Raw genomic sequence first — 23378 nt, 5'->3', positions numbered from 1 at the left:
TTTGATCTTAGGAACATAGAAATAGGACTAGGCCATTCAACTCTTGAGTCTATTCCACTATTTAATGAGATCATGGCTGATTTGTGGCCGAATTCCTTATAGCTGCCTTCAGTCCACATCTCTTAATAACTTTGGGTAAGAAAAGAATTATAGTTTTCAGATTTAAAATTAACAACTGATCCTGCTTCCCCTGCCATTTGTAGAAGAGTCCCAAACATCTACCATCTTTTCAGACGGTCTGTCCTTAATTCTCAGACTATACCTCCTTGTTCTAGAATCTCCGACCAGTGGGAATAGTTTATCTTAATCTACTCTGTCTTTTCCTGTTAATATCTTGAAACTGTGATCAGATCACCCCTTAACCTTCATAATTTAACTCCTGAAATCCAGGTGTAATACTTGTAAACCTACATTGTGTACCCTCAAAGGTCAGTATATTCTTCTTAAGGTGTGATGCCCTGATTTGCTCACAATACACTAAATGGGGTCTAAACAGGGTTTTGCGTAACTGCATCATAACCTCTGCATCCTGGTACTCAAGCCCTGTAAACATAAAGGTCAGCATTCCAATTCCTTGATTATTTTCTTCCCCTTTTTGTGACATTTTAAAGACGTATGCACCTGAACCCTGAAGTCTCCTTGGACATTTTCCTGATGAAAAGCTTATACTTGAAAGGTTGATTCTCCTGCTCTTCAGCTGCTGCCTGACCGGTTGTGCTATTCTAGTGCCATACACTTCAATTCCAATCTCCAGCATCTGCAGTCCTCACTTTCTCCTCCTTAGACATCCACTAAATTTAACTTTGTGTCATCTAGAAGTTCCCTGATCTATCCTTTTTTTTTTGCTCCAAAATGGATAACCTCACTTGCTTACGTTGAACTCCATCTGCCAGTTTTGTCATTCTCTTAGCCTGTCAATATCCCTTTGTAATTTTATGCTATCATCCACACTGTTTACAATGCTGCTGAACTTTGTGTCATCAGCAAATTTGGATATATGACTTTTTATGCCACTAAGTTGTTAATAAATACTGTGAATAATTGAGGCTCTAACACAGATCAATGAGGGACATCATTGGTCACATTGTGTCAATTTGCATACCTGCCCATTATCTCTACTTCCTGTAGCTTGCTATTCAGTCACAATCCCAGCCATTTCAGTAATTTGCCTTCAATTTCATGGACATCCACCTTAGTTAACAATCTCTTATGTGGGATTTTATCAACTGCCTTATGGAATTCCATGTAAACAACATCCGCAGACATTCCCCTGTCCACTACCTTAGTTATCTCTTCAAATAATGCAGTGACACACCTATCATGAATCATGCTGGCTCTCTGTAATTAATTGAAAATTTTCAATCTGTTCAGTTACTCCCCGTCCTTGATTATAACCTCCAACAATTACCACACAACTGATGTTAGACTAACTGGTCTGTAATTCCCTGGTTTTCCGCTTTCACGCTTCTTTAAAAGCAGAGTGACGTGCAGTTTGCAATCGAGAGGGATGTTTCCTGTATCTAGTGAACTCAGAAAGATTGTAGTTAGCGCATCTACGATGTGCTCCCTTAAATCCTTTAACACTCTTGAATGGAAGCTGTCAGGTCCCTAGGATTAGTCACGCTTTAATTCTAATAATTTCTTCATTAATGATGTTTTACTTACAACAATTTTATTCAGTTTATGTTCACAATCCACTAATAATTTCTTCAGGGCTTAGTCATAGAATCATAGAGATGTACAGCATGGAAACAGACCCTTCGGTCCAACCTGTCCATGTCGACCAGATATCCCAATCCAATCTAGTCCCAGCTGCCAGCACCCAGCCCATATCCCTCCAAACCCTTCCTATTCATATACCCATCCAAATGCCTCTTAAATGTAGCAATTGTACCAGCCTCCACCACATCCTCTGGCAGCTCATTCCATACACGTACCACCCTCTGCGTGAAAAAGTTGCCCTTTAGGTCTCTTTTATATCTTTCACCTCTCCCCCTAAACCTATGCCCTCTAGTTCTGGACTCCCCGACCCCAGGGAAAATACTTTGTCTATTTATTCTATCCATGTCCCTCATAATTTTATAAACCTCTATAAGGTCACCCCTCAGCCTCCGGCGCTCCAGGGAAAACAGCCCCAGCCTGTTCAGCCTCTCCCTGTAGCTCAGATCCTCCAACCCTGGCAACATCCTTGTAAATCTTCTCCTCCTTTTCTGCTCAGGTGTGTCTGCCATTTCCCCATAGTCATTGACAATATTCCCATTTTCAGTCTTTAGTGGACAAACATTGCTCCTAATCCAAAATCGTATTGATTTGAAGTCCCTGGCAAGTTTCCTTTCATAATCCAGTTAAGTAGCTGTTATCAGCTGCTTTGTGGCTTTTTGCAGGTCTTTGTATCGTTCCCATTCAGCAGGATCTTTGCTTTTTTTCTGCATTTTTGTAAGCCCTTTTAGTTTTATTCTGTCTCTTATTTCTCTAGTTGTCCATTACTGCTTCTTCTGTCATGTGGAGCATTTCTCCCTCGGGTATAAACTGGTTTGGCATTGTTAAATGTTGCTTTAAACATCCTCCACTGTCCTTCAGTTGTTTTACCCATTAAACAGGGCAAATCTGTTAATATAGAGAATCTATGTCTCATCTTGTTAAAGTCGGCCTTCCCTAAATGTAAAACTGATTCATGCTTTTTGCTTTCCAACCATACTTTGAACTCAATCATGTTATGATCACTATATAATAAAACTACATGCACAACCAAATTACAAATTAAATCCAAAGTTAAAAATCACACAACACCAGGTTATAGTCCAACAGGTTTAATTGGAAGTACACTAGCTTTCGGAGCAACGCTCCTTCATCAGATGATTGTGGAGGGCCTGATGAAGGACAATCACCTGATGAAGGAGCGTCGCTCCGAAAGCTAGTGTACTTCCAATTAAACCTGTTGGACTATAACCTGGTGTTGTGATTTTTAACTTTGTATACCCCAGTCCAACACCGGCATCTCCAAATCAAAATTAAATCCAATATTGCTTATCCCCTTGTTGAATCCAGGGCATATTTTGTAAGCAAATTTGGGAAACATGAATTGAAAACAACTTGCCCGATATGTTTTTTTTTCTTTTCCCTCATAACTTAGTTAGAACTCTCAGCTGCAGGCAACAGCTATTAAGTTTGCTCATAGACTTGGAAAGAATCGATTAAAGTCTTCCCACTTCAGACCTGCTGAGCATTACAAAGACCAACATACAAAATGGGCACGAAGAGTAATAAAACTTTGTTTGATGAGGATTATTTCTTTTAATTCAGTGTGTGCTTGTATGGGAATCTTGCTCGTTTAATGAGTGGAGATGTATTTGATGATTTATAATTATTTTATAGTAATCTGTTGCTTATGTTGTTTTTGTTTCCAGAGGCCGTGGTTGATCATGGTAATCTTGTTAATAGCTGGCGGCCTCTTCATGTTTACATACATGTCAACCCAGTTTAACATGAAAGGGTTTATACTAGTGTTAGTTGCATCTTTCCTTGGAGGGATACGATGGACACTGACACAGATCCTTACCCAGAAGGCAGACCTAGGTAATGCCAATATCAACAATACAGCTTGTTAAAGTGGGACAGTACCATTAGCTGGAGACCTACATGATCAGATTTTATGTATAACATTGTAAAATGTTTAATATTGTGTGCACATGCTTTTCTTTTGCTTTTTTGGGGCGGCACGTTGGAACAGTGGTTAACACTACTGCCTCACAGCGCCAGGGACCCGGGTTCGATTCCAGCCTCTGGCAACTGTCTGTGTGGAGTTTGCACATTCTCCCCTCGTCTGTGTGGGTTTCCTCCGGGTGCTCCAGTTTCCTCCTATAATCCAAAGATGTGCAGGTCAGGTGAATTGGTCATGCTAAGTTGCCCATCACGTTCAGGGATGTATAGGTTAGTTGCATGAGTCAGGGATAAATGTAGGGAATGCGTTTGGGGCGGATATTCTTTGGAGGGTTAGTGTGGACTTGTTGGGCCGAAGGGCCTGTTTGCACACAGTAGGGATTCGAATTTAATTCTAATTGTATACAAAGCCTTTCTCCTCTTGGAGGCCAGCCATGTTCCATATTCAACATGGGAACTAATTTGCATGAAATGCTGAGGGAGGGGTAAGCTACTGAGAGAGATACTCAAAAACTGAACTGAAAAGAAAGGAAGATTTGCATGTAAATAGTGCCTTTCATGGCAACCAAACATCTCAAAGCAATTTTCCTGCTCTGCTTGGAGGAAAATTCGAGGGAATGCTGGTGGGGAGCCACCTTCTTGAATTGCTGTAGTTGTTTGGTTGTAGGGGCACCCATAGTGCTGTTAAGGAGGTAGTTCCAGGAGTTTGACCCAGCAACAGTATAGTATAGTTCCAGGTCAGGACGGTGAGTGGCTTGGAGGGCACTTGTGACTGATGATGCTTCCATGTATCTGCTTCCCTTGTCCTTCAAGATGATAGAGGTCATGGGTTTGGAAGATGCTGTTAAAGGTGCCTTGGTGAGTTACTGCAGGGCATTTTGTAAATTGCATAGCAACCAGATTCTTTTGTGATATTGATTGAGAGTTAAATATAAACATGGGAGGTTAATACCCTTGTTCCCTTTTCAAGAGATCTTTTGCAGGCACTGAGCAGGCAGATGTGGCCTTAATTAACAAACCACCTGAGAATTGGCATCCCCAGTAATGCAGCACACCCCTGATATTGCATTGGATTGGGAACGTAGATGTTTGTGTATAAGCACTGCAGCAAGACTTCATTTCGGCACCTTATAATTCAGAGGTAGCAGTGCTATCCACTGATCCATAGTTGGCATTTACGGGGTGAATAAGTAATGATACAAAAATTGTAAAATGACAGATAAGGAGAAATACAGGAGTAGAATCCCATTAAAACCACTTTTATAACTCCATTAGATAAAGCTGATTTTGCATTGTAACTCCATTCATCTGTTTACTGATCTTGGTTCTGTAACCCTCTAAACATGTGCCTAACGTAAGTCTAACAATCTCTGGCTTTAAATGTTCAGTTGACCCCAACCTTAAAAGCTGTTTGAAGAGGGAATGTCAAATTTCTGCTGTTTTTAGGTGAAGGGAAGTTTCCTGACATTACCTTCGGGTAGTCTCCCTCTAAGTTTAAGATTCTGGGTAAGATTCTGCTGCCTAGTTCTGAATCCACACCTAGAGTGGGGAAGTCTCTCTCCACTTTATTAACTTTTTGATCATCTCAAAACTCTCAATTAGGTCTTCTTTAACTCATCTATATCTAAAGATATACTGACTTTGTCCTCGTAATGTAATCCTTTTGACCCTGGCATCATCCTACGGAATGTCTTGTGTATTTTACCCAGGGGACAGTGAGCCAGAATGGAAGACTGTCTTTTAAGTGGGATCAAACCAGAGCTTTATGTAATTATAATGTAAATTCTATTCTTTAATGCCTATTCCAGTATATTAGGTACAGTAAAACAATCTTGCAAAGGGAAAAAAAGAGCAATCATTTCCTCTATACCCTGTATGTGACTTCCTAATTTATCTGGATTAGAGGTGCTGGAAGAGCACAGCAGTTCAGGCAGCATCCAACGAGCAGCGAAATCAACGTTTCTGGCAAAAGCCAGAATCAGGAATAAAGGCAGTGAGCCTGAAGTGTGGAGAGATAAGCTAGAAGAGGGTGGGGGTGGGGAGAAAGTAGCATAGAGTACAATGGGTGAGTGGGGGAGGAGATGAAGGTGATAGGTCAGGGAGGAGAGGGTGGAGTGGATAGATGGAAAAGGAGATAGGCAGGTAGGACAAGTCCGGACAAGTCATGGGGACAGTGCTGAGCTGGAAGTTTGGAACAAGGGTGAGGTGGGGGAAGGGGAAATGAGGAAACTGTTGAAGTCCACATTGATGCTCTGGGGTTGAAGTGTTCCAGGGCGGAAGATGAGGCGTTCTTCCTCCAGGCGTCTGGCGGTGAGGGAGCGGCGGCGAAGGAGGCCCAGGATCTCCATGTCCTCGGCAGAGTGGGAGGGGGAGTTGAAATGTTGGGCCACAGGGCGGTGTGGTTGATTGGTGCGGGTGTCCCGGAGATGTTCCCTAAAGCGCTCTGCTAGGAGGCGCCCAGTCTCCCCAATGTAGAGGAGACCGCATCGGGAGCAACGGATACAATAAATGATATTGGTGTATGTGCAAGTAAAACTTTGGATGTGGAAGGCTCCTTTAGGGCCTTGGATGGAGGTGAGGGAGGAGGTGTGGCCGCAGGTTTTACAGTTACTGCGGTGGCAGGGGAAGGTGCCAGAATGGGAGGGTCGGTCGTAGGGGGGTGTGGACCTGACCAGGTAGTCACTGAGGGAACGGTCTTTGCGGAAGGTGGAAAGGGGTGGGGAGGGAAATATATCCCTGGTGGTGGGGTCTTTTTGGAGGTGGCGGAAATGTTGGTGGATGATTTGGTTTATGTGAAGGTTGGTGGGGTAGAAGGTGAGCACCAGGGGTGTTCTTTCCTTGTTACGGTTGGAGGGGTGTGTCTGAGGGCAGAGGTGCGTGATGTGGACGAGATGTGTTGGAGGGCATCTTTAACCACGTGGGAAGGGAAATTGCGGTCTGTAAAGAAGGAGGTCATTTGGTGTGTTCTGTGGTGGAACTGGTCCTCCTGGGAGCAGATACGGCGGAGGCGGAGAAATTGGGAATACGGGATGGCATTTTTGCAAGAGATGGGGTGGGAAGAGGTGTAATCCAGGTAGCTGTGGGAGTCGATGGGTTTGTAAAAAATGTCAGTGTCAAGTCGGTCATCATTAATGGAGATGGAGAGGTCCAGGAAGGGGAGGGAGGTGTCAGAGATGGTCCAGGTAAATTTAAGGTCAGGGTGGAATGTGTTGGTGAAGTTGATGAATTGCTCAACCTCCTCGCGGGAGCACGAGGTGGCGCCAATGCAGTCATCAATGTGGCGGAGGAAGAGGTGGGGAGTGGTGCCGGTGTAATTACGGAAGATCAACTGCTCTACGTAGCCAACAAAGAGATAGGCATAGCTGGGGCCCATACGTGTGCCCATGGCTACCCCTTTGGTCTGGAGGAAGTGGGAGGATTCAAAGGAGAAATTGTTAAGGGTGAGGACCAGTTCAGCCAAACGAATGAGAGTGTCGGTAGAAGGGTGCTGTTGGGGACGTCTGGAGAGAAAAAAACGGAGAGCTTGAATGCCCTGGTATTGGTGGATGGAGCTGTAGAGGGATTAGATATCCACGGTGAAGATGAGGCGTTGGGGGCCAGGGAAACGGAAGTCTTGGAGGAGGTGGAGGGCGTGGGTAGTGTCTCGAATGTATGTGGGGAGTTCCTGGACTAGGGGGGATAGGACAGTGTCGAGGTAGGTAGAGATGAGTTCAGTGGGGCAGGAGCATGCTGAGACAATGGGTCGGCCAGGGTGGTCAGGCTTGTGGATCTTGGGAAGGAGGTAGAACCGGGCAGTGCGGGGTTCCCGGACTATGAGGTTGGAAGCTGTGGGTGGGAGATCTCCTGAGGTGATGAGGTTCTGTATGGTCTGGGAGATGATGGTTTGGTAATGGGGGTTCCGTTTCCCTCATGATTGGCCCCCCCATATGAGTGTAACTGGCAGAGATGTATGTGGATGGAAGATGGATAATACATGGATAGCATATTGGAACCAATGACATAGGAAGGGAAAAGGTTGAGATTCTGAAGGTAGATTGCAGAGAGTTAGGCAGGAGTTTAAAAAGGAGGTCCTTGAGAGTAGTAATATCTGGATTACTCCCGGTGCTACAAGCTAGTGAGGGCAGTAACAGGAGGATAGAGCAGATGAATGCATGGCTGAGGAGATGGTGTATGGATTCGCATTTTTGGATCATTGGAATCTCTTTTGGGGTTGAAGTGACCTGTACAAGAAGGATGGAAATTGGAAGGGGACTAATATGCTGGCAGGGAAATTTGATAGTGCTGCTCGGGAGGATTTAAACTAGTAAAGTGGTGGTGGTGGTGGGGGGGGGGGGGGGGGGGGGGCAGGGTCGAGAGGGAGGGGGGAGGGGGAGGCGTTGGTGATACCCAGGGAGATAGTGACAAAAGAGATCAATCTGAGACTGGTACAGTTGAGAACAGAAGCAAGTCAAACAGTCTGGGCAGGCAGGGACAAGGTAGGACTAATAAATTAAACTGCATTTATTTCAATGCAAGGGGCCTAACAGGGAAGGCAGATGAATTCAGCACATGGATAGGAGGTGCTGGAAGACTGGGATATTATAGCAATTGCAGAAACATTACTCAGGAATGGGCAGGACTGGCAGCTTAATGTTCCAGGATACAAATGCTACAGGAAGGGTAGAAAGGGAGGCAAGAGAGGAGGGGGAGTGGCATTTTTGTTAAGGGATAGCATTACAACTGTACTGAGGGAGGATATTCCGAAAATACATCCGGGGAAGTTATTTAGGTGGGACTGAGAAATAAGAAAGGAATGATCACCTTACTGGGATTGTATTATAGACCCCCCCAGTAGTCAGAGGAAAATTGAGAAACAAACTTGTAAGGAGATCCCCGTTATCTGTAAGAACAATAGGGTGGTCATGGTAGGGGATTTTAACTTTCCAAACATAGACTGAGACTGCCATAGTGTTAAGGGTTTAGATGGAGTGGAATTTGTTAAGTATGTTCAAGACAATTTTCTGACTGTGTGGATGTACCTACTGGAGAAGGTGCAAAACTTGACCTACTCTTGGGAAATAAGGCAGGGCAGGTGACTGAGATGTCAGTGGGAGAGCACTTTGGGGCCAGCGACCAGAATTCTGTTTGATTTAAAATAGTGATGGAAAAGGATAGACCATTTCTAAAAGGTAAAGTTCTAAATTGGAGAAAGGCCAATTTTGACGATATTAGGCAAGAATGTTCAAAAGCTGATTGGAGGCAAATGTTCCAAGTAAAGGGACGGCTGAAAAATGGGAAGCCTTCAGAAATGAGATAACGAGAATCCAGAGAAAGTATATTCCTGTTAGGGTGAAAGGAAAGGCTGGTAGGTATTGGGAATGCTGGATGACTAAAGAAATTGAGGGTTTGGTTAAGAAAAAAGAAGGAAGCATATGTCAGGTATAGACAGGATAGATTGAGTGAATCCTTAGAGTATAAAGGAAGTAGGAGTATACTTAAGAGGGAAATCAGGAGGGCAAAAATGGGACATGAGATAGCTTTGGCAAATAGAATTAAGGAGAATCCAAAGAGTTTTTACAATACATTAAGGACAAAAGGGTAACTAGGGAGAGAATAGGGCCTCTCAAAGATCAGCAAGGCAGCCTTTGTGTGGAGCCACAGAAAATGGGGGAGATACTAAATGAGTATTTTGCATCAGTATTTACTGTGGAAAAGGATATGGAAGATATAGACTGTAGGGAACTAGATGGTGACATCTTGCAAAATGTCCAGATTACAGAGGAGGAAGTGCTGGATGTCTTGAAATGGTTAAAGGTGGATAAATCCCCAGGACCTGATCAGGTGTACCCGAGAACTCTGTGGGAAGCTAGAGAAGGGATTGCTGGGCCTTTTGCTGAGATATTTGTATCATCGATAGTCACAGGTGAGGTGCTGGAAGACTGGAGGTTGTCAAACGTGGTGCCACTGTTTAAGAAGGGCAGTAAAGAAAAGCCAGGGAACTATAGACCGGTGAGCCTGACCTCGGTGGTGGGCAAGTTGTTGGAGGGAATCCTGAGGGACAGAATGTACATGTATTTGGAAAGGCAAGGACTGATTCAGGATAATCAACATGGCTTTGTGCGTGGGGAATCATGTCTCACAAACTTGATTGAGTTTTTTGAAGAAGTAACAAAGAGGATTGATGAGGACAGAACGAAAGATTTGATCTATGTGGACTGCAGTCAGGTGTTTGACAAGGTTCCCCGTGGGAGACTGATTAGCAAGGTTAGATCTCAGGGAATCTCACAGGGAGAACTAGCCATTTGGATACAGAACTAGTTCAAAGGTAGAAGACAGAGGGTGGTGGTGGAGGGTTATTTTTCAGACTGGAGGCCTGTGATTAGTGGAGTGCCACAAGTTTCGGTACTGGGTCCTCTACTTTTTGTCATTTACATAAATAATTTGGATGCGAGCATAAGAGGTACAAGTTAGTAAGTTTGCAGATGGCGTCAAAATTGGAGGTGTAGAGGATAGCGAAGAGGGTTATCTCAGATTACAACTGGATCTTGACCAGATGCGCCAATGGGCTGAGAAGTGGCCGATGGAGTTTAATTCAGATAACTGCGAGGTGCTGCATTTTGGGAAAGCAAATCTTAGCAGGACTTATACACTTAATGGTAAGGTCCTCGGGAGTGTTGCTAAACAAAGAGACCTTGGAGTGCAGGTCCATAGCTCCTTGAAAGTGGAGTCGCAGGTAGATAGGATAGTGAAGAAGGTGTTTAGTATGCTTTCCTTTATTGGTCAGGGTTGGGAGGTCATGTTGCAGCTGTATAGGACATTGGTTAGGCCACTTTTGGAATATTGCATGCAATTCTGGTCTTCTTCCTATCGGAAAGATGTTGTGAAACTTGAAAGGGTTCAGAAAAGATTTACAAGGATGTTGCCAGGGTTGGAGGATCTGAGCTACAGGGAGAGGCTGAACAGGCTGGGTCTGTTTTCCCTGGAGCGTCAGAGGATGAGGAGTGACCTTATAGCGGTTTACAAAATTATGAGGGGCATGGATAGGGTAAATAGGCAAAGTCTTTTCCCTGGGGTCGGTGAGTCCAGAACTAGAGGGCATAGGTTTAGAGTGAGAGGAGAAAGATATAAAAGAGACTTAAGGGGCAACTTTTTCACGCAGAGGGTGGTACGTGTATGGAATGAGCTGCCAGATGATGTGGTAGAGGCTGGTACAATTGCAACATTTAAGGGGCATTTGAATGGGTATTTGAATAGGAAGGGTTTGGAGGGATATGGGCCGGCTGCTGGCAGGTGGGACTAGATTTGGGTTGGGATATCTGGTCGGCCTGGACTGGTTGGACTGAAGGATCTGTTTCCACGCTGTACATCTCTATGACTCTATGACATGGATAGAAATTGAGCCATCAGAATGTTACTAAAGGTTGGATTCACGCCCTGGAGCTAAAAGTAACGAGTTGGGAAATCTCCTGAGGCCGCAGATTTGCCTCTGGAAACAGCTCTTGCACACACATTTTGATACTAGTGGTATTGGGGAGGGTAAGGTGCAGGTCTTCAAGGAATTGTGGCCATAGGTGGGCTGATTATGAGGATTGCCTCAGCTCTGATACTTCAGCCCATCCTTCAGTCCAGTTGTACAAAAGGTAATGAGACCCTATACACTTGATTATTCCCCCTCCCCCACTTTCTCCATCATTAACCTTGCTCCTTTGTAGTCTCAGTGCACTTCCTTAGCAGTCACCCAATGTCCTTACTATTTGGGGCATATCCACTACAGGTAGAACTCCGGAACCATGTAGAAACGAAAAAGCTTGACAATATATGAAACCTCTCGTACACATTCATGTAAAAATAAACTCTTTTATGAAAGGCAACCTAAATCTCATTGAGTAGTCAGTAAAAACAAAGCAACTTCTATTTGCAAACTATATTGAATCCTTGAATGGATTTTTAAAACTGTGAATCAAAATTGCTGAAATAGGTGATTTTGGAGATTTTGAAACTCCGTCAAGCATTCATAATCTCAGTTGTAGTAAGAGCCCTTGGGGAATGTCAACCATGAAGTTTATTGAAATGTAAGAAAAGATTATTTTTTTTCCCCCAAACTATATTAGATGACTTATCAGGGGTTTAAGAGACTAGTACCCGAAATAAGCTGATTGCCTTACAAAGAAAGGCTAGACAGGTTGGGCCTGTATCCTGTAGCGCTGGGGAGAGTCGTAGGTGATTTAATCGAAATATAGAAGATCCGAAGGGGACTTGACCAGGTGGGTGTGGAGAGGATGCTTCCTCCTGTTGAAGGGGTCTAGCTCTTGAAGTCATTGTTTAAAAACAAAGGGCCACCCAGTTGTGGCAGAAATAATTTTCTCCGAAGACTAATACTCTTTTGGAACTTCCTCAAAAGGCAGTGGATGCAAAAACTTTAAATATTTTTAAGGCCGAGGTAGATAATTTCTTGGTTACTAAATGAATGACCTTATCGGGGGGGGGGGGGGGGGGGGGGGGTATGCAGGAATGCAGAGTTGAGGTTAAAATCAGGTCGGCATGCTCTTACTGAATGGCACAGCAGACCTGAAGGCTGAGTGGCTTACACATGTTCCTTGTTCATATGTTTTTCATTAAATAAAATTTATGCCTCCTCCATCATTTGTGACTCCCACACTGCAGCTTAAGACCCTTGGAATCTGTAAACGTCTGTTTGTTTGAACTCAGCAGTGATTTCAATTGACCCTGCTGATTTTTGGTTTCCCACTGTTGGTAAAAAGGGGGGCAAAACGCTGAATGTAGCTCTGATCTACTATTTTTAAAGGCCTCCAGAGTCAACAGAACTCTATGTAAATCTGGCCCAAAAGTACATACATCTTGTCAAAAATAACACTCAGTGATTATTGTCCAAGTGTTCTGACCCAGGTTTTTGAACCCCATGTCCTGTTTTGATTACATCTAACTCCAGAATCTTGATATTTATTCATGGTCTGAGCACGTATTGTGGTTGCCAAAGCTGCCGAATGTATTCTTTCCTGTGCTGTACAATCCAGAATTATCAAGGTACACTTTATGTATTCTTGATACGGAGAGATGTGCAAACTCTTGTTTGGTTTTCTCTTTTTTTTAATTTGAAAAGGTTTCAAATCTCATGATGGCACTACGTATCCTGAATATTTTGTAGTTTTGATTATTGCCAGTGATATATGCCGTTTATTGTCCTTCCTATTTTTGTGTATTTTGGCAACAATCAAATCAATAGCGTGAACAAATTTATTTTTAAATTGAAATCAAGTTTCTCTACTTAATTTTCTAAGGCATGTCGGGAATTAATAAAATGCTAAATTTGGATCTGTCTTGCTCAGGTTTACAGAATCCCATTGACACCATGTACCATCTCCAGCCGCTGATGTTCATAGGCCTTTTCCCATTGTTCCTAATCAATGAAGGTATGTTTGGTTGTTTTGTTAAAATAATGGCCAGTGCCAGATCATGGCTGCTCTGATTGTGGCCTTAACTACACTTTCCTGCCTGCCCTCCGTGACCCTTGACTATCTTTTGAACTCATTCTAAAAGGACAAAAAGGCACTGGAGAGGATGGAAAAAGATAAGACAAGGATGGTATTAGAATGGAGAGGCTATATTTCTTAAGAAACCTTGGGCAGCTGGGGCTGTTCAGAGGTCTTTAAAATGATGGAAGAATTTGATAGGATGGACATGTACACTGGAGAATAAAACTGGAAGACACAAGTATAAGATTGTCATCAACACATCCAGTAGAGAATTCAGGAAAGATTGCTTAATCCAAACAGTGGTTAGAATATGAAACTGGCTAGAGCAAATGGTATTTTAGGTTATTAAACTTGATAGAATGAAGGAAAACTAGATAGGTAATCGAGGGAGAAAGGATTGGAAGGTTATGCAGATAAGGTTGGGTGAGTATGGGTGGGAGGAGGTTCAATGGAGTAAAACTAATAATTGAACTCACTGAAGAGAAACAAGGAAGTGCAGATGCTGGAAATCTGAAACAAAAGCAGAAATTGCTGGAGAAACTGGCAGCATCTGTGAGGAGAAAGCAGAGTCCATTTTGGGTCCAGTGAACCCCCTTCAGAACCTAACAAGAATCACTGGATGCAAAACATTGACTTTGTTGTTCTCTCCATAGATGCTGCCCAACCTGCTGAGGTTTCCAACAATTTCTGTTTTTGTTTCAGTTGAGTTAACTCGCCTTTTTTTCTGTGCTGTACATTGTGTTTGCAGCAAAATCCAAAGGCTGTGGTGAAATTACTTCATCACATTCCTGATGGAAGGTTTCTGCCCAAAATGTCAAATCTCCTGTTCCTTGGGTGCTGCCTTTTCCAGCACCATATTTTTCGACTCTGATCTCCAGCATCTGCAATCCTCACTCTCTCCTCATTTATTACCTAACCAGTCTTCTGTGGACTACTAATGTTATGTTTTCCCCTTTCTCAAGGACTAAGTCTGTCTGCATCGGAGAAACTGTTTCGTTTTCAGGAGACATCAACGTTGCTGTATATGGTCTTTGTAATGGCTACAGGGGGAGTTTTGGCATTTGGCTTGGGCTTCTCTGAATTTTTATTGGTTTCTAAAACCTCCAGCTTGACCCTATCTGTAGCAGGCATTTTTAAGGTGAGTCATTTTGGTGCTGTACCTTTCAACATAACATTGTTGCACTCATGGTGTTTGTTCAGATGATAAAAGCAAAAGGAAATATAGGTGCTGGAAATCTGAAATAGCAACATGCCTTCCTAACAATGCCTACTGGATTATCAGTGTTTGTATTGGCCCATTGTTGTAGGAATGGCTTGAAATTCTCAATGTGGTTTATCATAGTGACACATAGACTATAAACCCAATTTTTACTTTAACTCTGCTTTTGATTTAAATATGAAAGAGAATGTTAGGTTGGTGGGACCTGTCATTTTTAAACCTCTGTCTTTAAAATGTTTTGAATTTCTTTTTTAAAAATGAGCTTTATTTGACCAATTTCCAAATACAATGGAATTGGATGTTCTAATCCTTCCCACCTTACTAAGCATTATACAACTGGGCTTTATGCCAGCTGAGAATATGTTGCAGAGCAGACTAGATCACAATAATTGAGCTCAATAGACTTTCTTGTTTTTGTGGAAAAAATACATGCTACCAGACTTACTGAGTTTATCCAGCACTTTCTGTTTTTATTTCTTGTTTTTGTATTTTCTTCTGCTGAAGAATAAGCCCACCATTTTGCACTTTTACCTTACTAATGTTTAGATATTCCATCATCATATTGTTCTTAAGTATCCTATTTGTTAATGAAAATTGTTCTGCATTTGAAGAAAATTAAATTCAAGGAAGATAATCCACTGAACCAGTGTAATGTGGTGACAAAAAAGAGCTCAAATGTATTTTGGACAGTGCTTTATCTGCACTGATTAAGACAGAACAATGGCTCAATGGCTAGCACTGCTGCCTCAGCACCGGGGACCTGGGTTTGATTGCAACCTCAGGCATCTGTGTGGAGTTTGTATGTTCTACCTGTGTCTGCACGAATTCCCTCTAGGTGCTCCAATTTCCTCCTCTAATCCAAAGGTGTGCAAGTTAGGTGGATTGGCCATGCTAAATTGCCCATAGTATCCCGGGAGGTGCAGCCCCTATGTGGATTAGCCCTGGGGAATGCAGGGTTACAGGGGTGGGGTATGGAGCTGGGTCTGGTAAGATGCTCTTCCAACAATTGGTGTGGATTTGTTGGGCCGAATGGCCTGCTTCCACGCTGCAGCGATTCTATCATGATTCACTGGATGGGAACAAACTTGTTGAAATAGATTCCATTGGACCTTTCTGCTTCTCTTGCAGGAAGTGTGCACGCTAGTCCTTGCCAGCCATTTGTTGGGTGATCAGCTGAGCACATTAAACTGGTTGGGATTTGCAATGTGTCTCTCTGGAATCTCTCTCCATGTTGCACTTAAGGTCATTTATTCAGAAGGTAAAGTTGCTTTTCTTTTTGAAATGATTGCTGACATTGCATTTGAATTCCTAACTGCCAACTGAAAGGGAAAGTCTTCGAAAATCTGAAGCACAAAGAGACTTGGGAGTCCTAGATCAGGACACTCTTAATGTTAACATGCAGTTTAATTTCGTGGTTAGGAATTCAAACGCAAGAGGGCTATAATATAAGAGTAAGCATGTACTGCTGAGGCTCTTTAAGGCTCCGTTCAGACCATATTTGGTGTATTATGAGCAGCTTTGGACCTCATATCTAAGGAACGATGTGCTAGTGTTGGAGGGGGTGCAGAGGACGTTTCCAAGAATGATCCCAGGGATAAGGACTTATCATACAAAGAGCAGTTGAGGACTCTGGGTTTGTGCTGATGTAGTTTAGGAAATTGAGGGGTGATCTCATTGAAACTTACGGAACACTGAGAGCCTGGATAGAGTGGACGTGGAGAAGATGTTTTCACTAGTAGGAGAAACTAGCATCCAAAGCCTCCGAGTGGACCACCATGCAGAACTGAGATGAAGAGGAATTTCTTCAGCCAGAGGGTAGTTAATCTGTGGAAGTCGTTGCCACAGAGGGATGTGAAGGCCAAGTCGTTGAGAGTATTTAAGACAGAGATAGGTTCTTGATTGATAAAGGGAACAAGAGTTGAGGGAGAAGGCAGGAGAATGGGGTTGAGAAACATATCAACTATGATTGAATGATGGAGCAGACTTGATGGGCTGAATGGACTTCCACTTGTTTGCCTTGTGGTCTTGTGGACTAATGACTTGGAAGTGTTGAATGTTTGGTTGAAGCAGTCAGATCTCCACAAAGCCCAGAGCTGTCTTTTTCTGTTGCAGTAAAAAACATCTGAAGCCTGAAGATAGTCATTTTATTTCATCTTTCCAATCACTATAAGCAGTGACTTTTAAATGATAAGTCAAAGACCTTTTATAAGTGTGATCCAGTCCCTCAACTTCCGCCTTAGGACCCTCCAACCCCACGGCATCAATATGGATTTCACCAGTTTCCTCATTCCCCCTCCCCCACCACCTTACCCCAGTTCCAACCTTCCAGCTCAGCACCACCTTCATGACCTGTCCCATCCGTCCATCCTCCTTCCCACCTCTCTGCTCCATCCTCCCCTCCAACCTATCTTTACCCCCACCTCCATCTACCTATTGCACTCTCAGCTACCTTCCCCCCCCCAGCCCCACACCCTCCCATTTATCTCTCCACCCACAAGGCTCCCAGCCTCATTCCTGATGAAGGGCTTTTGCCCAAAAACGTCGATTTTTCCTGTTCGTCGGATGCTGCCTGACCTGTACTTTTCCAGCAGCACACTCTCGACACCAGTCACTCTGTGCCTCTTGTCAACAAGTGAAAATAATTGGACGGCTTTCAAAAAGTAGCTGTTCTGATCTTCATTTTTGCAGAATGGAGAAAGAATCATTGAACTGCCTTCCCAGTCTTTCCCTCCACCCTAGCACCCATGTTTTTTTTTTATCTGTGTGTGTGTGTCCAGAGGTGGAGTTTATAAGTTGGTTAGAGTTTTAGCTAGTAGTTATATGTCACCTGTTTATAATTGTTTATTTGTGGTTAAATTCTATTTATTTGTAATAAATAGTAATTTTGATAAGTACAGAAACCTGGTCTATATTTTCTATCAAATTGGGTCTAATTGGGGAATTCTGCATACTTTAAAAAAAAATCTTTAACTGTTATGCTAAATAACGGGGGTTGATTTCCAGTGTAAGGCGTAATGGTAGAAGAATGAGGGGTGATCTTATGGATAATTTTTTTTCTCTGAAGTTTGAGACTCTTTGGAACTCCTTTCATCAAAAGGCAGTGAATCTTTTCAAGGTGTGGGTAGACAAATCTTAACCTTTGCTTCACTTTTTAAGTCATCAGGGTAGGCAGAATTGAGGCCACAATCAAATCAGCCATAAAATATTAAAGGAAGTTGATTGAGTAGTTACTGATGAGCATTTTCCCCTGGCGGAGGAATCACTAACAGGAGGAGATACTTTTGTACGGGGCCTATTGAGCAGTGAAACTGGGAAACAAAAAGTTGTGGAAATTAGGGTTGGACTTTTCAAGTCTGATTATTGTTAAGAGAGTACCAAGAGATGTAGAGCAAAGCTAGATAAATGTAGTTGAGTTACAGAATTGTTGTGATCTGATTAAGGGGTTGAGTGTCCTCTCTACATATGTTCTTATTTTCCTCAAATATTTCTTCAATGTCTGGCTTTATCATGAGCTCAAGGTCCACCAGTTTAATGGATTCTGCTTGAATTCAGCCAAACTAGATGTACTTATTTAAGTTAACAGTTTTCAAGTTTATTTATGCTAGTGCAGGTTCATGTTAGTGCCATTAAATTTTCTTGAGCTATTCTCACTTACAGAATCAGGACAAGTAACATTCACACCACACAATGACCATCTCCAATACAAGACAATCTAACCAGGTCCCTTGACATTCATTGGTGTTGCCATCACAGAATTTCCCATTAGCAACATCCTAGGGTTATCATTGACCAGAAACTCACTTGGACTCAACATTCCCCACTTGCCTGGATGGGTGCAGCATCAGGAACACTCCAGCTTGTCACCATCCAGGACCGACATCACATCCCTAAACATCCACTCTCTCCACCAATGCCGCTCAGTAACAGCAGTGTGCAATGTCTAGAAGATGCACTGAAGCAATTCACGAAAGATCCTTACACAGTACCATCCAAAACCCACAATAACTTCCATCTAGAATACAAGGGCAACAGATACATGAGAACACCACACCTGTAAGTTCCCCTCCAAGCTACTTATCATGCAGAGTTGGAAATATATTGTCATTCCTTCAATGTCACTGGGTCAAAATCCTGGAATTCTCTCCCTTTGGGCATTGTGGGTTCACCTACAAAACGTGGACTGCAGTAGTTCAAGAATTCAGTTCGCTACCACAATCTCAAGCACAGCTAGGGTAATAAATGCTAGTCAGCCATTAACACCTTCGCCCCACGAGTGAATGCTTTTTAAAAAAATCTTGATATTACGAAACATGGGCAATTTCATCACCTCATTCATTCTCAGTGATTTATTGCAAATCTTTTAAAAATGAGAGTTATTTCATTGGATATATAGATTTGTACTTGGAATTCCTCAAATATATGCAGTATTTGCAGTCATACTGACTGAAAGATCTGACAGTTTTATGTTTTGAGTACATACAAAGTAATATTGCAGAAGCCAAAGCTAACCAGTGAAATACGTGTTATAACTTCATGGCAGATACTTGTTGATAATTTCATTGCTCATTCAGAGTTTCATGGACATGCTGACTGCCTTTCTATTGTTGGCTATCTCCCTTTCAGATGCCTCGAAAGACAAAATGACGAATAAAATCCATGATATGACAATGACAGAGGTTGGTATGGAGCTACTGCTCAAGAATGGACAAGCAAATGAGGACAGTGATGAAGAGGATGTCATATATCAATGACTCATTGTGTCTGTTCTATATAGAATCTCAAGGTTCTGCTTCACATGACTTACATTTGCTGTGCAAAGGTGTATCTGTATTATGCTTTAATCGTCACGTCTGTGTTCCAGTCCATGATTGGAATTAATTAGATTGACGCCTATTGCTTTAAGAATGGAGTTGTCCTTCTGACCAAGTGTAAGGATTAAGATATCGAACCATTGGATACATTTCTATACTGTCACTAGGAGTTGTGAAATTTGTCTATGATGATTTGAACTGTGGTTTAAAATAAAACACCCACTGGCTCACAATTGGATATGGACCCTCCAGCTACAGGTTGTTATTGGAGAGAAAATATTTTGAGCAACTTTGGGAGAAAATGCTGTTGGTTATGCAATATTCGTGGGAGCATTTTGAACTGCTAAATCAAGGGTTTTTGCAAATGTATTGGGCAACAAAGTAAAGTATTGCTTCTGATTTTATTTTTATTCTGTAGTCTGCCAATACCAATGTCCTCAATACATTTGATAGCAATGCTGATTTTAATTGAAATGTACATACCTGCAAGAAAACAGCAAAATGCCACTGTGATTTATTTGTGGAAAGAAATCATACTACTATAAAAAATCTGTTCTTTATTTTATGTTTGTAGCCAAGAATCAATGGAGTTAATAGAACTCAAGTTTAATTTATTTTGAGCGCATTTGATTGACCTAGTGATACTCTAAGTTTTCTTACGTAACATGCAACCTTTATGTGAAGAAAATGAACTGGAAATCCAGAGTGTGTTCTGTTCAGAAACATTTGGCAAAGAAAAAGCACTCTAAGGTGACCACTGTATCCAGTACATTGTTTATTGTGGGATAATAGACATGAAGTCTAGGTATGTTCGAACTGATTACAAACCAAAAAAACTGATAAAATTTACAGTTAACGTTTTAAAATATGAATGAAGTACTCATGGCTCTATATCTCCCTCCTTTGTATTTAAACACTGCAGTAAAACTTCTTCAATGACACAAGGAAAAATGCATGGCTAGGAAAGGGACTGCAGTCATCTACTTGAATGTCCACTTTCTCAATTATGTGGCCAGTTCTCCCTTACATTTTTCAACATGTGCCTCCTTGAAGTTCCATGCCATATATTCCATATCCTGTGCATAAAAGTAATGCAATCTACACCAGATTCTTTCTTCCATGTTTGACCCTTTGGTTCTACAACTCATTTATTCCCTCAAGACATTGAATAATCTCCACGTGCATTGTGATACTTGACTTGAGGTTTCACTATTACCTGACCAGTGTGTTCATGGTACACAACTAAGCTTGAATGTTTGCATTTTAAATCTTGCGCGTTCAAACTCTGTCTGAAAAATCTACTACCCATTTCTGTGCCATTGGTTTCTTCCCATATAATGATTTCTGGCTGATTTCTAACCCCTACCTCCAATAGAATCATAGAATGGTTACAAACAAGTGGCCAACTAAAACTATATCCGTACATTTGAGCAAAGCTGATGTTACAAAGATCATCCTTTACTGGGGATTTGAATGTAGGAAATTGAACAATTAATACAGGGGTACCTGGAGAAGTGCTTATATTATGAGCTTTTAATTCTGAGTTATCTTTATCCCACGATGCAAACTCTCTTCATCTGACAATTTAGGCTCCACCTAAATTGTTAGTGTCTCAGTTTTTCCTGTTCTTCTACCTCTGTCTCCCTCCACTCCTTCTATATCCTTCTTTTCTTCACCCCCACCTTTCTCTTGTGTATCTCTTCCACCATTTCGTATTCCCCTCCCTTCCTTCCTTCATCGCATACTCCCTCTGTGCTCTCTCACCCTCTTTCTCTCTGAGCATTGATAATCTGGATATTTAAGGAAATTAAACTTTTTTTTAAAAACTGTGAAATATTTTACTTATTAAATCATGAGTGATTTTAATAACAGCTGGGCTCTATGTACATTTTAAATGCATCATGTTTCACCTCAGAAATGGGAGTGTATTTATTTGCTGCAGAGTTCCATACAGCAGTGAGCAAGTACTGTAGACATTGCTTCTATTTTCCTCCAATGGGGAAGCATTGAGCCATCATCTGTTACCTCCCATTAACACAGCTTGCATCCAACAGCAGCCGTTTATTTGTTAAACAAAGAACAAAGAAAATGTTCAGCCCAGGAACAAGCCCTTCAGCACTCCAAGCCTGAGCCAATCCAAATCTACTGTCTTAACCTATTGCCCAATTCCTAAGCATCTGTATCCTTCTGCTTCCCACCTCCTCATGTATCTGTCCAGACACACCTTAAATGAATCTACTGTGCCTGCCTCTACCACCTCTGCTGGCAATGTGTTATGGGCACCTACCACCCTCTGTGTAAAGTATTTTCCACGTGTATCCCCCTTAAACTTTTCACCTCTCACCTTGAACGCATGATTTCTCGTTATTGAATCCCTCACCCTGGGGAAAAAGCTTATCTCTATCCACCCTGTCCATATCCTTCATGGCTTTTTAGACCTCAACCCCTCCAATCTCCTTGTTTCTAATGAAAACAATCCTAACCTACTCAACCTCTCTTCATAGCTAGCACCTTCCATACCAGGCAACATCCTTGTAAACCTTCTCTGCACCCTCTCCAAAGCATCCACATCCTTTTGATAATGTGGTGAACAGAACTGTGCACAGTATTCTCAATGAGGCCAAACCAAAGTCTTGTACAATTTTAGCATGACTTGCCAGCTCTTATACTCAATACCCCATCTGATGAAGACAAGCATACCACATGCCCCTTGACCACTCTATCTACCTGCGCAGCCACCTTCAGGGTACAATAGACCTGAACTCCCAGATAGCTCTGCTCATCAACTGTATCTGAGGCTTTTCTTTTTACAGTATAGTTGGCTCTAGAATTTGACTTCCCAAAATGCATCACCTCACACTTGCCTGGATCGAACTCCATCCGCTACTTCTCCGCCCAGCTATCCAGTCTATCTATATTCTCCTGTATTCTTTGACAAGTCCCCTCTGCTTTCTGCTACTCCACCAATCTTCGTGTCATCTGCAAACTTACTGGTCAGACCAACAGTGCCCTCTTCCAGATCATTTATGTATATCACAAGCAACAGCAGCCCCAGCACTGATCCCTGTGGAACACCACTGGTTACCTTTCTCCATTTCGAGAAACTCTCTTCAACTACTACTCTTTGTCTTCTGTAGCTCAACCAGTTCTTTATCCACCTAGCTAGAACACCCTGCACGCCATGTGACTTCACCTTCTCCATTAGTTACTATGGGGAACCTTATCAAACGCTTTACTAAAGTCCACGTATATTATTTCTATAGCACTTCCTTCATCTATCAACCTGGTCACTTCTTCAAAGAACGCTAAGTTGATAAGGCAGGATCTTTCTCCGAACAAAACCATGTTGCCTATCACTGATAAGGCCATTCTTTTCCAAATATAAATAGATTTTATCCCTCAGTACCTTCTCCAGCAACTTTCCCACCACTGATGTCAGGCTCACTGGTCTGTAGTTACCTGGAATATCCCCACTACCCTCCTTGTACAGGGGGACAACATTAGCAACCCTTCAGTCCTCCGGTACTTCACCTGTGTTTAAGGAGGTTACAAAAGATATCTGGCAGGGCCCCAGCTATTTCCTCTTTCACCTCCCTCAGCAACCTGGGATAGATCCCATCAGGTCCTGGGGATTTGTCCACCTCAATATCCTTTAGCCTACCCAACATATCTTCCCTCCTTATGTCAATGTGATCCAGAGTAAACAAACATCTATCTCTAATCTCAACATTCATCATGTCCCTCTCCTCAGTGAACACTGATGCAAAGTACTCATTGAGAGTCTCACCCATTTTCTCAGGTTCGACACAACCTTCCTTCCTTATCCTTTAGTGGACCAACCCTTTCTCTAGTCAACCTCTTGCTTCTTGTATGTGAATAAAAGGCTTTGGGATTCTCCTAAATTCTGCTCAGTAAAGTTATTTCATGACTCCTTTTAGCCTGTTTGATTCCTCACTTAAGCTTGGTTCTACTCTCCCGATACTTCTCCCAGGTCTTAACTTGACTACCTCCATCCATATTGTTCTAGCCAAGCATTCTGTATTATCACTATGGTTCACATGTGGAACTTAATGAGGTGATGCATTTGAAGTGTAAATTCACCTAAAATAATAATACTCAACTTTTGACTGTTCAACTGTTGTTTGATCAGTGTGAGGTTCAGGATGCCACTGGGGGCTGGTATGGTGGATAATGCTTGGCCTGACTGAATTGGTT

General features: G+C 42.3%; 1 protein-coding gene across 1 annotated transcript in view; it reads left to right on the top strand.

Annotated features, from left to right (window-relative positions):
• slc35c2 (solute carrier family 35 member C2) overlaps positions 1–21011 on the top strand; it is a 40670-nt gene extending 19659 nt beyond the window's left edge. The window contains exons 5-9 of the mRNA XM_072556899.1: positions 3408–3576; positions 12987–13070; positions 14096–14271; positions 15481–15610; positions 18976–21011. Coding sequence (XP_072413000.1) covers positions 3408–3576; positions 12987–13070; positions 14096–14271; positions 15481–15610; positions 18976–19103 — 687 coding nt within the window. The 3' untranslated portion in view covers positions 19104–21011. The remainder of the gene's footprint in view (positions 1–3407; positions 3577–12986; positions 13071–14095; positions 14272–15480; positions 15611–18975) is intronic.
• Positions 21012–23378: the final 2367 nt, after the last annotated feature.

The sequence above is a fragment of the Chiloscyllium punctatum genome, chromosome 37, assembly GCF_047496795.1.
Source record: "Chiloscyllium punctatum isolate Juve2018m chromosome 37, sChiPun1.3, whole genome shotgun sequence".
NCBI lineage: Eukaryota > Metazoa > Chordata > Chondrichthyes > Orectolobiformes > Hemiscylliidae > Chiloscyllium > Chiloscyllium punctatum.
Note: the sequence above shows the minus strand (reverse complement) of the source record. Positions and strands in the feature narration are given on the sequence as shown.